The sequence below is a fragment of the Gobio gobio genome (assembly GCF_949357685.1).
Source record: "Gobio gobio genome assembly, chromosome: 4".
Classification (NCBI taxonomy): domain Eukaryota; kingdom Metazoa; phylum Chordata; class Actinopteri; order Cypriniformes; family Gobionidae; genus Gobio; species Gobio gobio.
The window spans coordinates 14,642,619-14,657,137 of NC_137100.1; the positions used below are offsets into that span (position 1 = coordinate 14,642,619).

At 39.1% G+C, this 14,519-nt stretch overlaps 1 protein-coding gene across 1 annotated transcript; it reads left to right on the forward strand.

The window, feature by feature from the left end:
* Positions 1–309: 309 nt before the first annotated feature.
* layna (layilin a) lies at positions 310–10,020 on the forward strand (the record flags this gene model as incomplete). The annotated part of the gene is made up of 8 exons (XM_079813977.1): positions 310–385; positions 784–801; positions 4,164–4,455; positions 4,539–4,690; positions 5,538–5,582; positions 6,365–6,451; positions 9,498–9,600; positions 9,669–10,020. The coding sequence occupies 8 exons, from the start codon at positions 310–312 to the stop codon at positions 10,018–10,020; spliced, it is 1,125 nt and encodes a 374-aa protein (XP_079670103.1).
* Between the last annotated feature and the right edge of the window lie 4,499 nt (positions 10,021–14,519).

Sequence of the window (14,519 nt, forward strand, 5' to 3'; positions counted from 1 at the left end):
AGGCTACTTGTAAACTGTTATGTAATTTGTTCATATCAAATAAAAGCCCATGGTGTGTTGGTTACTGTCAGTTGGTGACGTGTTATTAGGGTCGTCTGTGTGTTCGTTCAGTCACGCGCCATCGTCTCACTCTGAGCTGCCTCTCTGGATGTTCACACACAGATTTCAGTGGATAACGGGACAGGTGATTCGTTTTCTACTGGATGAAGCTCTCCTGGTGTTGGATGTTCCCTTTTTATTTTCTTGGAATTCCGTTGTGTTCGTGAAATTACTTTAAAGACCCATGAAAGTTTGACCAAATGTGATAAAATGGATCTGATGAGAAAATGTGCCTGCGTGTTGGTTTTATTCAGCGTCTCCGCGTGCGCGTTAAAGCTTCTGGGCGGTGAGTTGCACATTTAAGAAAGAAAATGTTGCTTTCGACTATTTTAAAATATTCGAATCTGTATGTAATATTTGGAGGAAAAGCTTTATAAACTAAACTTGATTTGAGATATTACTTGTAATCTAGGCTATATAATCTATACTGCAGTAGGCTATGTGCCCTTTTGACAACTGGTTCTTTACAATAATATGCGTTCTCTATTTTAAAAGGTTTTTCATGAACTTTGTTGTTGTTGTTGTTTTCGCTCACTTAACTCTCGTTCGTTTCCCGTTTAATTCATTGTTATTAGACGCTTGAATATAGGGAGTGAGTGACTTCTTTAGATGATGCTTTAACAGTGGCTGTTTTTTCTCACCACTTGTAAACCCGCTGTGTTGTCCATCCTCCCTGCGGCGCAGACATTTACGAGCCCAGAGGTATGTTCTGCCGCAGACACTAATGGCTTTCCCTAAATTAAATGATAGCTCCATCTCATCTCATTTTTATAGCCTATGTAGCTATGGTATCCATAAAGCGAAATGTAATCATAACAGAAACATAATTAGGTTACGTTTATTTTTAAATATCTATACTCTCACGAAAAAGCTAGGCTACTTGTACTGTATCTGAGAAAGAAAGAAAAAACCTTAGCACTTTTTGAATTGAGTAAAGATCTGCTACACGGTGTTGTTAATGTTCTTGATAAAAGAGATTTTTTGTTTGTTTTACATTGGGAGTCCCTGCATTTGCTGATAGTCTGAAACACCATTGCTTTTTAGAAAAATAATCAAACATATAACTGAAAATGTGTGTTCTAAAATTAAAAGATAGCCATTTTGCCATTTGGCTGACATTTTGTTCTGACAATACACTTGAGTAGAGTCTCACTTTTCACTGCTTCAAAATGTGGTTTGTTTTTATTTATTGTTATTATAAATTCATCAAACATTTTCTATATTAACATTTGCACATTTCTGCAAATAAAACGTAGTCAATGTAACATGTAGGGGAGAGTGGGGTAAGATGAGCCATGTTTTACTTTAAAATATAAACAGAACTACAATGAAAGTATCTGAGGTAATTTCAGGATGTTTTCTATTATTTCAAATTATCAGAATATATCTATGACAAAGGGTTCTAAAAATATGGCTTTTTATTAAAAAAGTGTTCATGTGGCTCAATTTACCCCAGGTTAGGGGTAGGTTGATCCAAGTCAGTGGGTAAGTTGCACCATCTGGGTGTAAACAGACAATCTAATTGAATCTGAATAAAACTACAGTATGTGAAATTTTAAAGATAATTTGCCTCCTTTAAAAACACCTTCAATAATCAATTTTCCTTTTACAAATAGTCATATTTCTTTTCTTAATTGTATTTAATTTTACTCAACAAACTCTGTTTAGGCTGCTTTTGGGAAGGTTACAACTTTGGGGTTCAACATAATTGTTTCAGAAATGCAAACAATTAAAGATATTGAAATTTCAACTTCCTTTGGTTGGTTTTTAAAATATCTTTAAAACTGAATTAGAATGAATGAATAAATAAATGTCACTGAAACTTATAGACATTTTAGTCAAAAGGTTCTTGGTTTTTCTGCAGTGTTGAACATGTTCGGTCATTGGGGATAACAGGTGGAAAGATATATGTAATTAATCATCTTCCTAGTCTTATCAGAGAAGGATTTGGTGTACTTGTACATTGTTCCTAATCCTATCAAATAAACTCAAACAAATGTTGTTTAAATAAAATGGTAAACTAAACAGTTGTGTAACATTACGTTGAATTTATACCAGTTTAAACTTCAGAGATTTAACTTAATTGCAGTGCCTTATGGAGAGGTAAGTTAAAACGCTGGCTCAATTTACCCCACATCATTTGGATCACTTTGCCCCACAGCTGCCATTTTGGATTAAACTATTTTACCAATTCAGGCTAATATTCAGCTAAATGATTTGCATGTTTTATACATTGCTAAATCACTAATATGGATCATAAATATTTTAGACCTGGACAAATTTGCTTTGCTGCAACAGCCATTACATCTGTTATGCAAAAATTTTAATTTGACAAGCCGAAAAACAGCTTTTAAAGTAAATGGGTGCCTTCCACTCCTCCCACATGCTTCTCATTTTCACAGTCTGGCAGAAATGACGAGTGGTTCAAAAATATATGGTCGCATGACAATAAAAGTGTAAATTTGCCAAGATAAAGGAGGTGGGTCAACTTACCCACTGGCTCATCTTACCCCACTCTCCCCTAAAGATACTAATCAAAATATCATAATTCTATTCTTTCTTCTTCTTCTTTTTTTGGTCCCAAGTTATTATAGGTGGCCTTAACTACTATGTACTTACATCAAAAAATAAGTACAATGTACTTATTGTGTTCATATTGTATTGCAAAACACTTTTGTTGATATTGAGGTGGGATACGGGTAAAGTTAGGGACAGGTGTATGGAATGGGTAAGTTTAAGTGTACGGTTAGGTGTAAGAAGGGTCAAAATTGTAATTATAAATGTAACTAACTTAATAACAGATGTTACTACATGCAGGTATTTCGTTTTAAATGTAAGTACAATGTAAAATCATGTCTGTACACAAGTGAAGTGCATTGTATCAAATTATTCATTTAAATGTTAGTACATAGTAGTTAAGGCCACCTAATATAAAGTGGGTCCTTTTTTTATATTTACACCTATTATAGCTTAGGAAGGTTTTGCTATCATTGTTGTTGTAACTGACTACTAAAGCATTGCACCATGAGTTTGCCCCTGTGGCATGACTACAGTAAATCCCTACAGTAATGTACTCTTAAGGTTTAGATTAGCATTAAATGCTCACTACAGATTGGGACACACTATTTCCGGTGACATGACAATCTCCTCATTGTACAAATCACTATTGGTATATTAGCAACAGCAGAACTGATATCTTTCTGTTATTTAAAGTACATTGTGTTAAATACATTGCTTGTTACATATACATGCAAAATTTAAGCCGTAAATAAAGTATACATGTTAGCTACATATATGTTCATTACCTGTCTAGCGATATTTATGCTGAAATATAATTAAAAACTGGTTTTAAAAAACATCTACCACGTGTCATTATGTACAGTGAGTTGGCTCACGTGATATACGTTTCATGCTTGAGAACTTACGTTTTAGTGAGCATCGATGCTCCCTCACAGTGCATTGTGAGACTTTTTGTGGGACTTTGAGCGAACGTTTTAGTGCACGTGTAGGATTTAGCAATTGAGACAGCCCATAAAATGGCAGACACCATGATCAGTGCCCTGATTATTGAACTAGGAAGCTGATTGAGACGCACTGCTAATCACACATTTGTTTTAGTTAAATTTTATAAATACAAACTTGTTCATCTTAAAGGGATAGTTCACCCAAAAATGAAAATTCTATCATCATATACTCACCCTCAAATTGTATGAATTTCTTTCTTCTGCTGAACACAAAAGAAGATATAAAAATTAAAAAAAATGTCAGTAACCAAACAGTTGATGGGATCCATTAACCTCCAAAGTATTTTTTATATGTTTTCCATAGTATTCTTCAAAGTATCTTCTTTTTGTGTTCAGCAGAAGAAAGTAAATGAGACAGGTTTGGAACAACTTGAGTGTGAGTAAATGATGACACAATTTTCATTTTTAGGTGAACTATCCCTTTAAGTGTTCCAAATAAAAGTGCATAAGATTAAGCAATATATTTCTATATATATATATATATATATACAGTATATATATTCCTTTGTCTTTTCTAACATCTAAAATGTGTCTCTCAAGGCCAACAGATATGCAAGCGTGGCACTGAGAAGCCCTGCTATAAAATCGCCTACTTTCAGGACAGCCGACGTAAACTCAACTATGAAGATGCGAGTCGAGCCTGCAGGAGTGATGGTGGAGACCTTCTCAGTATTGAGTCTAAGACTGAGCAGAGACTGATAGAAAATTTCATCCATGAACTGAAGGCATCAGACGGAGACTTTTGGATCGGGCTTCGTAGGGATCAAGAGTATGTGGAGATAAACTGCCCATCTCATTACTACTGGCTGGATGGAAGCCAAGCAACCTTCAGGTGTGACGAGAGCTGCATTTGATGGGTTTTCTTACACATTCCCTATGTAGATCCGTTTGCTCATTGTTTTGCGTGTGTGACAGGAACTGGCACTGGGATGAGCCTTCTTGTGGGTACGAGGTGTGTGTAGTGATGTATCATCAGCCCTCTGCTTCTCAGGGTGGTCCTTACATGTTCCAGTGGAATGACGACAATTGTGAAACCAAAAACAACTTTATCTGCAAGTACACCAAAGGTTGGGAAGGCATCATTTATTCAATTGATTTCTTAGTTAATTCATTTTTCTAATGATATTGCTCATACAGTACTTTGGTGATTTGAACAAACACTTAACACTAAGCATTAAACTTGCATGTAACTCCTCCTGCACTGTTTGTGCTACAGACATGAATGGCACACTGAAAACAGTGCAGCTTTGTAAAGAGAGAAGTGCTCTAATTTTTTGAAGCAAACAGGCTTATGATTTCCATCTAGTAAACAATAAAAAAAGCGTACAAATCCCATTCGCTTACATTAAAGAAGAGTCCACGTCTGGAGAACAGAATATCCTTGGGGAAGTTCTCATTTACCATTCACATTTTGTTCAGAAAGTGTAGAAATTTATTTTAAAGTTAAAGGTGGGGTAAGTGATATTTCAAAACTGCTTAAGTAAAGTGTCTCGGGCCGTGGACCAAAACAAACTTGTACCATAGTAACACACATGGCTTTCACTTATTGATGGCTTCATACCCTCGGCCGGCTGGCACAGCCGATTACGCCATAGTTGTTGCCTGGGTTACGTACGTATGTGTGGGGCGGAGCTATCAAAATAGGGGCGTGTTTGTTTTGGTGATTTGAAATATCAACATCGGGTACCAGAAACCACTTACCCCACCTTTAATATTCGTAGTATTATTTTCAGTGCTAGTAGCAATTTTTGATTAGAGCTTCCTGGAGCAATAAGAACTGAGGTGTGTTTCCCAAAAGCATCTTTAGCCAACTAAGGTCACAAGTTCCATTGATCTCTGTTGCGACCATAGTTGGCTTTGGGAAACGCACCCCTGTTTAGTATGTGATAACATGGTCATCGTGTGATGTTTCAGATAAACCTCCAGCACCAACTCCTGCAGAAAATCATACATTTAAAGGTAAGCTTGAGATATTGTGCTTCAAAAATTTATTAATTTGTATATTAATATAGTACCTCTGCAAAATTACTACTAATTATTTAGTTTTTGTCTAAAATAAAGACGGCTGATGTAGTGGTTCTCGAACCAGTAGGGGGCCTCTGGAATCTTCCAGGAGGATCTCAATAAGTCTTGAAGTTATTTAAATTTAGATCCTAAAGTGCTCTTAATCGTTCACCCAAAAATGAAAATTCCATCATCGATTACTCACCCTGAAGTTGCTCCAAACCTGTATACATTTCTTTGTTCTGCTGAACACAAAGGAAGATATTTTGAAGAATATGGGTAATCATACAGATGTGGGGCACCATTGACTTCCAAGTCAGTGGTGCCCCACAACTGTTTTTAGCATAAAAGTACTCTTTCTTTAAAGTATGCTAAAGTGTACTTCTTTTTCAAAAAGGGAATCCTAATTACAATGCAAACAAACACTAAAAATAAGCATGTACAGCATTAAATTGAGTTTTAAGCACTTTTATTGAGTTTATTAATTTTTATTACAACAGAAGTATCAGACGTACATATCAGCTTAGATAGGAGGACCTTCAAATATTGTCTTGGACAAAGTTGGAGTCAAAATGTTTGATGGATTTATTTGAATGTGCCATTTGTGAAATATGATGAAGTCTGCATTTATTGGTTTAATTGTCTGTGTTTGTTTCTTTGTTTTAAACTTTTTATCTGATTTTGTCTACTTGTCTTACACCAGATAATACACAAAACCTAATTCTCATATATTACAGATGCTCTTCCGACACCCAGAATACCCAGATACCCCTCTGTCACAGAGAAGGATGATGGCATGAGGGTGATTGTATCTGAAACTCCAGGTAAATCTTTTTCTCACAGACATGGCACAAGAACCAATGTTTGTTTGGTTTGTTTTTGCTCATCAAGCTTCCGTGTTTATCATGGGCTCAATTTATTTGTTTGTGTGTGTGTGTGTGTGTGTGTGTGTGTGTGTGTGTGTGTGTGTGTGTGTGTGTGTGTGTGTGTGTGTGTGTGTGTGTGTGTGTGTGTGTGTGTGTGTGTGTGTGTGTGTGTGTGTGGGCATGTTTTTGTGAAATATCAGGACACAAATGTGTATAATGACATGGGTATGACATAGGTATTACAAAAAGAGGGTGAAATATGAGGACGTTACCCATGTCCTCACTTTTCAAAATGCTAATAAATCATACAGAACAAGTTTTTTTTCACAGAAAGTGAACTGCACACTCTCCTGTGAGGGCTAGGTTTAGGGGCAGGGGCAGTGTAAGGGGATAGAAAATACGGTTTGTACGGTATAAAAACCATTACGCCTATGGAATGTCCTCACATTTCACAAAAACAAACGTATGTGTGTGTGTGTGTGTGTGTGTGTGTGTGTGTGTGTGTGTGTGTGTGCGTGCGTGCGTGCGTGCGTGTGTGTGTGTGTGTGACCCGTGCTCCAGGCTAATTATGAGCTACAGGCAAAACAAGTGAAAATGTCAATTTTGCTCAAATTTGAGGTTTACACAAAAATGAGTTCATTAAGACCTTGTTTAGTGAACTCAATGCTCCAAATATCTAAAAGTATATTTATTTGTACTGAGCGAAGTAAGTTTTTCTCTGCATGCTTCTCGATGACAGGCGCTTCCTCTCAGCGCTAGTTTTGTATCGTTTTAAAGCACAGCATTCCAACTTTTTTTTTAAATATTCATTGCAAATTCTCGATGGCATGAGTCTGAACTAATGAAATGTGATTTTCACACTCATGCTGATGTAGGCCTAAACAAAACAATCTTACTGACAGATCCGGAGCTTGCGCAGAAAGACGCCTCAGAGAGCGAGTAATCCAGATATACACAGTCTAGGTGATTTTGTTTTGGAACCTTCGGAAAACTTAAACTCGATTTTTCTCAAAATGGAATTTTCTGACTCTATCGATTTCAAACAGGTGTAGCTCATTCATTTTTTTGTCTGATTCCAACAAATCATACATAATTTTGAAGGTTTTTTAGTGTGAAAAGAACAATAGCTCATTTTTGAAAACTTGCTCATTGCAACTCAATTTGCCAGAACGGGTCTCACACACACACACACACACACACACACACACACACACACACAGATGTGTTTGGCAACAGTTCTTCTAACCCTAATTGGTGGAGTGTGCTTTTCATTCCTTAAACAACCACATCATGGCCATATTCCAGGATGACAATGTCAAGATGCATCAGGATCATATTTTGAAAGAATGGTTGGGAGGGAGCATGAAGAATCATTTTCACACATGAATTGGCACCTGAGTCCAGACCTCAAATTCATTGAAAGTCTTCGGGATGTGCAGAAGTATATATAATCACGTAAAGCGATCATGTCCTTTCAGAAGACTTGTATCAAATTACAGTGGGGAGAACAAGTATTTGATACACTGCCGATTTTGCAGGTTTTCCTACTTACAAAGCATGTAGAGGTCTGTAAATTTTTATCATAGGTACACTTCAACTGTGAGAGACGGAATCAAAAATCCAGAAAATCACATTGTATGATTTTTAAATAATTAATTTGCATTTTATTGCATGACATAAGTATTTGATCACCTACCAACCAGTAAGAATTCTGGCTCTCACAGACCTGTTAGTTTTTCTTTAAGAAGCCCTCCTGTTCTCCACTCATTACCTGTATTAACTGCACCTGTTTGAACTCGTTACCTGTATAAAAGACACCTGTCCACACACTCAATCAAACAGACTCCAACCTCTCCACAGTGGCCAAGAGAGCTGTGTAAGGACACCAGGGATAAAATTGTAGACCTGCACAAGGCTGGGATGGGCTACAGGACAATAGGCAAGCAGCTTGGAGAGAAGGCAACAACTGTTGGCGCAATTATTAGAAAATGGAAGAAGTTCAAGACGGTCAATCTCCCTCAGTCTGGGGCACCATGCAATATCTCACCTCGTGGGGCATCAATGATCATTAGGAAGGTGAGGGATCAGCCCAGAAATAGCCCAGAAATTAGACTTTTTGGTCTAAACTCCACTCGCCATGTTTGGAGGAAGAAAAAGGATGAGTACAACCCCAAGAACACTATCCCAACCGTGAAGCATGGAGGTGGAAACATCATTCTTTGGGGATGCTTTTCTGAAAAGGGGACAGGACGACTGCACCGTATTGAGGGGAGGATGGATGGGGCCATGTATCGCGAGATCTTGGCCAACAACCTCCTTCCCTCAGTAAGAGCATTGAAGATGGGTCCAGGCTGGGTCTTCCAGCATGACAACGACCCGAAACACACAGCCAGGGCAACTAAGGAGTGGCTCCGTAAGATGCATCTCAAGGTCCTGGAGTGGCCTAGCCAGTCTCCAGACCTGAACCCAATAGAAAATCTTTGGAGGGAGCTGAAAGTCTGTATTGCCCAGCGACAGCCCCAAAACCTGAAGGATCTGAAGAAGGTCTGTATGGAGGAGTGGGCCAAAATCCCTGCTGCAGTGTGTGCAAACCTGGTCAGGAAACGTATGATCTCTGTAATTGCAAACAAAGGTTTCTGTACCAAATATTAAGTTATGAGGATGCATTAAATTGATCAAAAGTGACAGTAAAAACATTTATAATTCTAATCAAGATTTCTTTTTTTAAATATATGCTGTTATTTTGAACTTTCTATTCATCAAAGAATCCTGACAAAAAGCATTAAACTGTCTCAACATTGATAATTAAAGAAGTGTTACCTGAGCAGCAAATCAGCATAGAATGATTTCTGAAGGATCATGTGACACTGAGGACTGGATTCGGCTTTTTCATTAGCATAATAGGCTTCTTTCAAATAACAATAATACAAACTAGTGTATAGTAGTGTATAAAGCCTGTACACTTTTCATATTAACCAATATCTTGTTGTTTCATATCTTTCAGACAATGCTCTCAATATCGCTTACATTGTGCTGCCAACCATACCACTTCTACTGCTGCTGATTGTGGCAACGGGAGTTTTCTGCTTTAAGCTGTTCACAAAGAGGTGCGTTGTTTCACTGCTCACTAAGCCATATTTAATTTGATAGCAAATAACATAATCTTTGCATGCAGGAAGAAAGAACAGACTGAGGCCCCTCCAAAGGATCCAGGATACTGGGCCCCTGGAGAAAGATGCAACAGCCCGAGCCCTGACGTCTATAAAGTCATCCGTAGGCAGCATGAATCAGACCTGGCCGGCACACGGCCTGATATCAAGAACACTTCCTTCCTGGGTTCTTCTCCAGACACTCCACCTGGGGATTATGACAACCTGGCAGGCAGGGACACTGAAAGTGGTTTTGTGACACTGGCCAGCACTGAGAGCAGCTTTGTAACCAACGATATGTATGACACGCTGCAAGGCCGTGGAAGCGGGAGATACTACAGAGACCAGGGATGGATGGATGAGTTATATGGCTACTGATATAAAAGATGAACATTAGCATTTAACTCTGTATTCTCTTGTTAAGAAGGATAATAGCTGACCTGTCGATGTCTTGCCCAAGTATTTCCTTGGTGCCAGATATCCATTATTATCTATATTCAAGAATCCACTTTATTTTTTAACATTTGAATGAGTGTGGTCATTTGTTACTGGAATGTACAAGGCTTCCAGTGTTCCAGTATTTTAATGTTCAATTCAAGTTTGCTTTTGTTTTCACAACACATTTTGTTTCAAAACAGCTTTTGTTTCAGTGTTAAATTTTAGTACGTTTCGTTTTGCCAGCGATGAGTGTATCAAAGTACGGTAGTATATACAGCTATAATATAGTACTTTGTTAGTTAACGTAATGTGGACTATTCAATTATCGGTAGGGTAGGCAATTTCAAACAGGCTAGCAATAGCAAGCTAGTTTTGAAAGCTGAAAATCTTACTCCAAAACACATGAACGCACACAGCAGCGTCTGCAAAGCGTCACGAGACGAGAGATGGCGTTAAATTACCTCATGTCTCAAAGCACATAACATTATAATAATAAAGAACGTAAACAACTTACTGAACTCTTACTTGTACCACTGGACTGCTGCAGATTCATTTCGCCGTTGTTAGTGTTGACATAGAAATGCCTAAATCCGAGTCTGAGGACGGGAACAGCTCCGGGTAGAATGTCACGGGTTGCCATCTCGTAAATACGGTTATGACATGGAGTGAACGTAGCATAAGCTGGTTGTTCTGGTTCAGGATGAACTGTACACTGTAAAAAGCGGCTGCTGTTTCTTTGGAGCGTTCGGACCGAATGCAATGATTGGACAAAACATTTTTTGGTCCTGTGACTTCCACAGAAGATGTTTTAACATTTAGACCACTTCTATTTGCTATGCAGGATTTGAAGACTTTCAACCAGTATAAAAAAAAGTGTTTGTAAAACAAATTGCCTAACCTACCTTTAAACGTGTTATGGAGCAATTACAACCTGTGCTCGTAATGATTACAATATAAGGACAATAGTTGATAATTATCATAATCACAAAAACACTGGTTTGTTGTTCAAACTGTTTTACAGTTTAGTGCACTTTGTTATTCTTCTAGTTATTTACTTATTGCGGCTAATGAACCGGAAGTCTCGCACATTAAAAGAAAATAGCCTACTTCTGCATTGCAAAAAAATATATAAAAGTGGACAGGTTATCAAATCAGGTTTGTGCTAGAGCTCAAAAGGAGCCTGGATATGTGTGGACTGTGTGTCAGTATCATGTTTTAAATTTCCAAAATGTACTGAATGAATGAGAGAACCCAATTCCTAGAATTCTGCAGATTTACCATCAATTTAATCTCACCAGAATTTCAATGCAACAACATCTGATGTTTACAGGTCATGATTATCAGACATAGTTTAACATTCTCTCTCTTTTTTTTAAGTCTATATTATTCTAGTTTTCATATGACCATTGTGAAAATAACAGCTTTTAATGCATCTTTAAAGCCAAACTCTGAAGGGTGAACACAAACAAGCTGCTCAACAAATCAGACAGAGATGGCTTGGATATGCAATAGCTTGTTTGCTTCCACTGATTGGTTTGCATGACCCTGTTATGCTGCTTTTACTGTATGTGCTGTAGCGGGCTCAGTAATTAATTACACTGTGAAAATCTCTTGCAGACTGTCTTTTCCTGTGAAATACTGAATGATCAAACAGCCTTCAAGTTTCTTATGCAAATATTGGAATGTGTATGCAGTGATGTTAATGAAGCCTTAATAAACAAAAACAAATGAATGAAATTTAGACTACATATATTTACTTTCATATTTTGGCAAATATATCACCAATCTCATATATCACACAATTGACACTGTTCTCATGCCACACGTCCATTTTCTCACTCCAACAGACAAGACAGAGCAGGTTACTTTTGATATGAAACAAAGTCTGAGCTTCAAAATTCTGTCAATTTTATTACGAAATTAAAAAAACGAATATAGCTGCCACCAGCGATGACGGGCCCAAGCCCCGGCGCCACCATTTCGAAATGGTGGTGGTTTTAGGGAAACTGTGCAAGGTGGACAATATGCATTTAAAGTGGGTAAACATAAAAGGACTATGTCAAATCCAGTGATGGGAAAAACGGCGTTATAGATAAACGGCGTTACTAACGGAATTATTTTTTTCAGTAGCGAGTAATCAAACAAATGACTGTTTCTCCCGTTACAACGGCGTTAGCGTTACTGAGAATTTTTTTTTGCGTTACTATAATTGAGCTCACTGAAGCGGTTTTCATCCGAACAGGCTCTCTGTCAGTCGGCAACGTTTTTCTTTCTCTGGTTGGTGTGTGTGTGCGTGCGGGCGTGCATGCTATGCATGTTGGGGGTAGGGCTGGACCAGAATATTCGAATATTCGTTCGATGGGTTGGTATTCGATTTTCAAATTTGTGATTCGAATATTCGTTGTTGTTGTTTTTTCGCAAACACCTGGCATCCCGCTCAAAACGGCTCTCATTCGCGCTTGCATATGTTTACACTATAAAATCACTATAAAATACAATACTTTTTTTCAATTATCTTATAGCCAAGCCATTTTTAATAGCCTCGTTATACTTAATAGTGTAACTTAGTGTTCCCTGCAGCAGAGTGCACAACTGCACAAGCTTATGTGGCAGAAGCCATGTCTGAGCTTGCATTTTGGGTTAAACTGCGTTCGTTTGACATTGTGGAAAATCAGGGGCGCAGCTAAGGGGGGGGGGGGTTAGGCCGATTCTAAGGGCCCACACACTTTTGGGGCCCCCAGAGATCAGTTTTATTAGTAGTAACAGTACTAGTAGTAATGTATTATAAATGTATAATCTACAAAAGAGTTGCAAATATAAAAATATAGCTGCAAGCAGCAATACCGGGGCCAAGCGCAAAGAAGAAGACAAGACATGCCAAAATGGCTGGCAGTGTCAGATCAACTGGAGCAATGAGCAATTAATCACGTTTTAAGATGATTTTAAGCAAAAGGCTGAAAATGCATTGTAGTCTGAGAGTGTCAGACCAACTGCAACAATGAACAATTATACAGTTTAAGAAGATTAGGCAAAATGGCTGAAATATCATATATAGAGTCACTAATAATATAATTTAATGGTTTATCAGTTTTGACCAATAGGGGGCACAGTTACAAAATTGATGTGGTGTGGTCAGAATAAGGGAACAATGACACATGCAAAGTTTGATGCCAATATGTCAAAGCATTGCAGTGATACAGCCTCAAGAGTCATTTTGGCATCATGCCTCAAATTTGTCGCAGCGATATAGGAAAACGGTTTTGCCTGTAAACGCAAAATCCATAATATTTTATTGGCACTGCCTGAAGATGATACGATACAATTTAGGTGAAAATCGGACAAACAGCCTAGGAGAGTTTGAAAAAGTAGGTTTTTAACAAATAGCAAGATGGAGGACAGGAAGTTTGACCAAATATGGCAAAATGTATATCTATGTTCTCAGCAGTAGCCAAGGAATGTATGTATTATGACCAGTTTCATTATTATAGACAAATTTATTCAAAAGTTATTAGCCTTTTTGTATAGTGTGGCGGAGGGGGCGTGGTTCTGCGAGGTCTGTAGCGGGAGCGAGCAAAGACGGAGACGAGCGGTGAGTAAGTAGGTCAAGTGCAGATCACTAACACCCCTTAGTCTGATTCCAGTGATTGGCGTGTAGAGACCGTAAAAGCCGCGCAGTAGAGAGAGAGAGGTGAGAGAGATCGAGACTGGGACTGCGACCAGACACCTCACTGCCAGAGACTAAGAGAGATACTGAATTTGAGAGAAACTGAGTTTGAGACTGACGTGCAGAGTCAGAGTGAATGTTTTGAGTTAAATCGCCCTCGTGCGTGTGAATTTGAGAAAAGGTGAAAAATAAAGAGAGCAGTCCCAGTAAGCCGACCCCGTCTTCTTCCTTCCTACACCCACACGAACTGACAACGTTACACTGGTGCCAAAACCCGGGAAGGAAGAAGAGTGCCGCCGCTATGCAGACTCCGCCAAAGACGCCGCTTGCGGATCTCGTTGCATCGCTCGCTGGTCTTCACCAAGAGACCCACCAAGATCTGCTGGCCGTGAGGGCCGAACAGGATAAGCGTTTCGAGGCCCTCATTCGCGCTCAGCATGAAGACCGCGAGCTGTTCCGGAGCTGGATGGTCCGGGAGATTCCGGCCACCCCCCCGCCTACCACCGACTCGGCCGCCAACATCCACCTCTCGAAGATGGGCTCCGAGGATGATCCGAAAGCATTCATCGACCTCTTCGAGAGGTCCGCCGAGTCCCGGGGGTGGCCCCGGTCGGACTGGTCAATGCGGCTCCTGCCGCTATTGTCTGGAGAAGCGCAGGTGGCCGCACACCAACTGCCAGTCCAGAATCTCCTGGACTATGGAGACCTGAAGCGCGCCGTCCTACAGAGGGTCGGCCGGAGCCCAGAAGAACAGCGACAGCGGTTCCGGACCCTG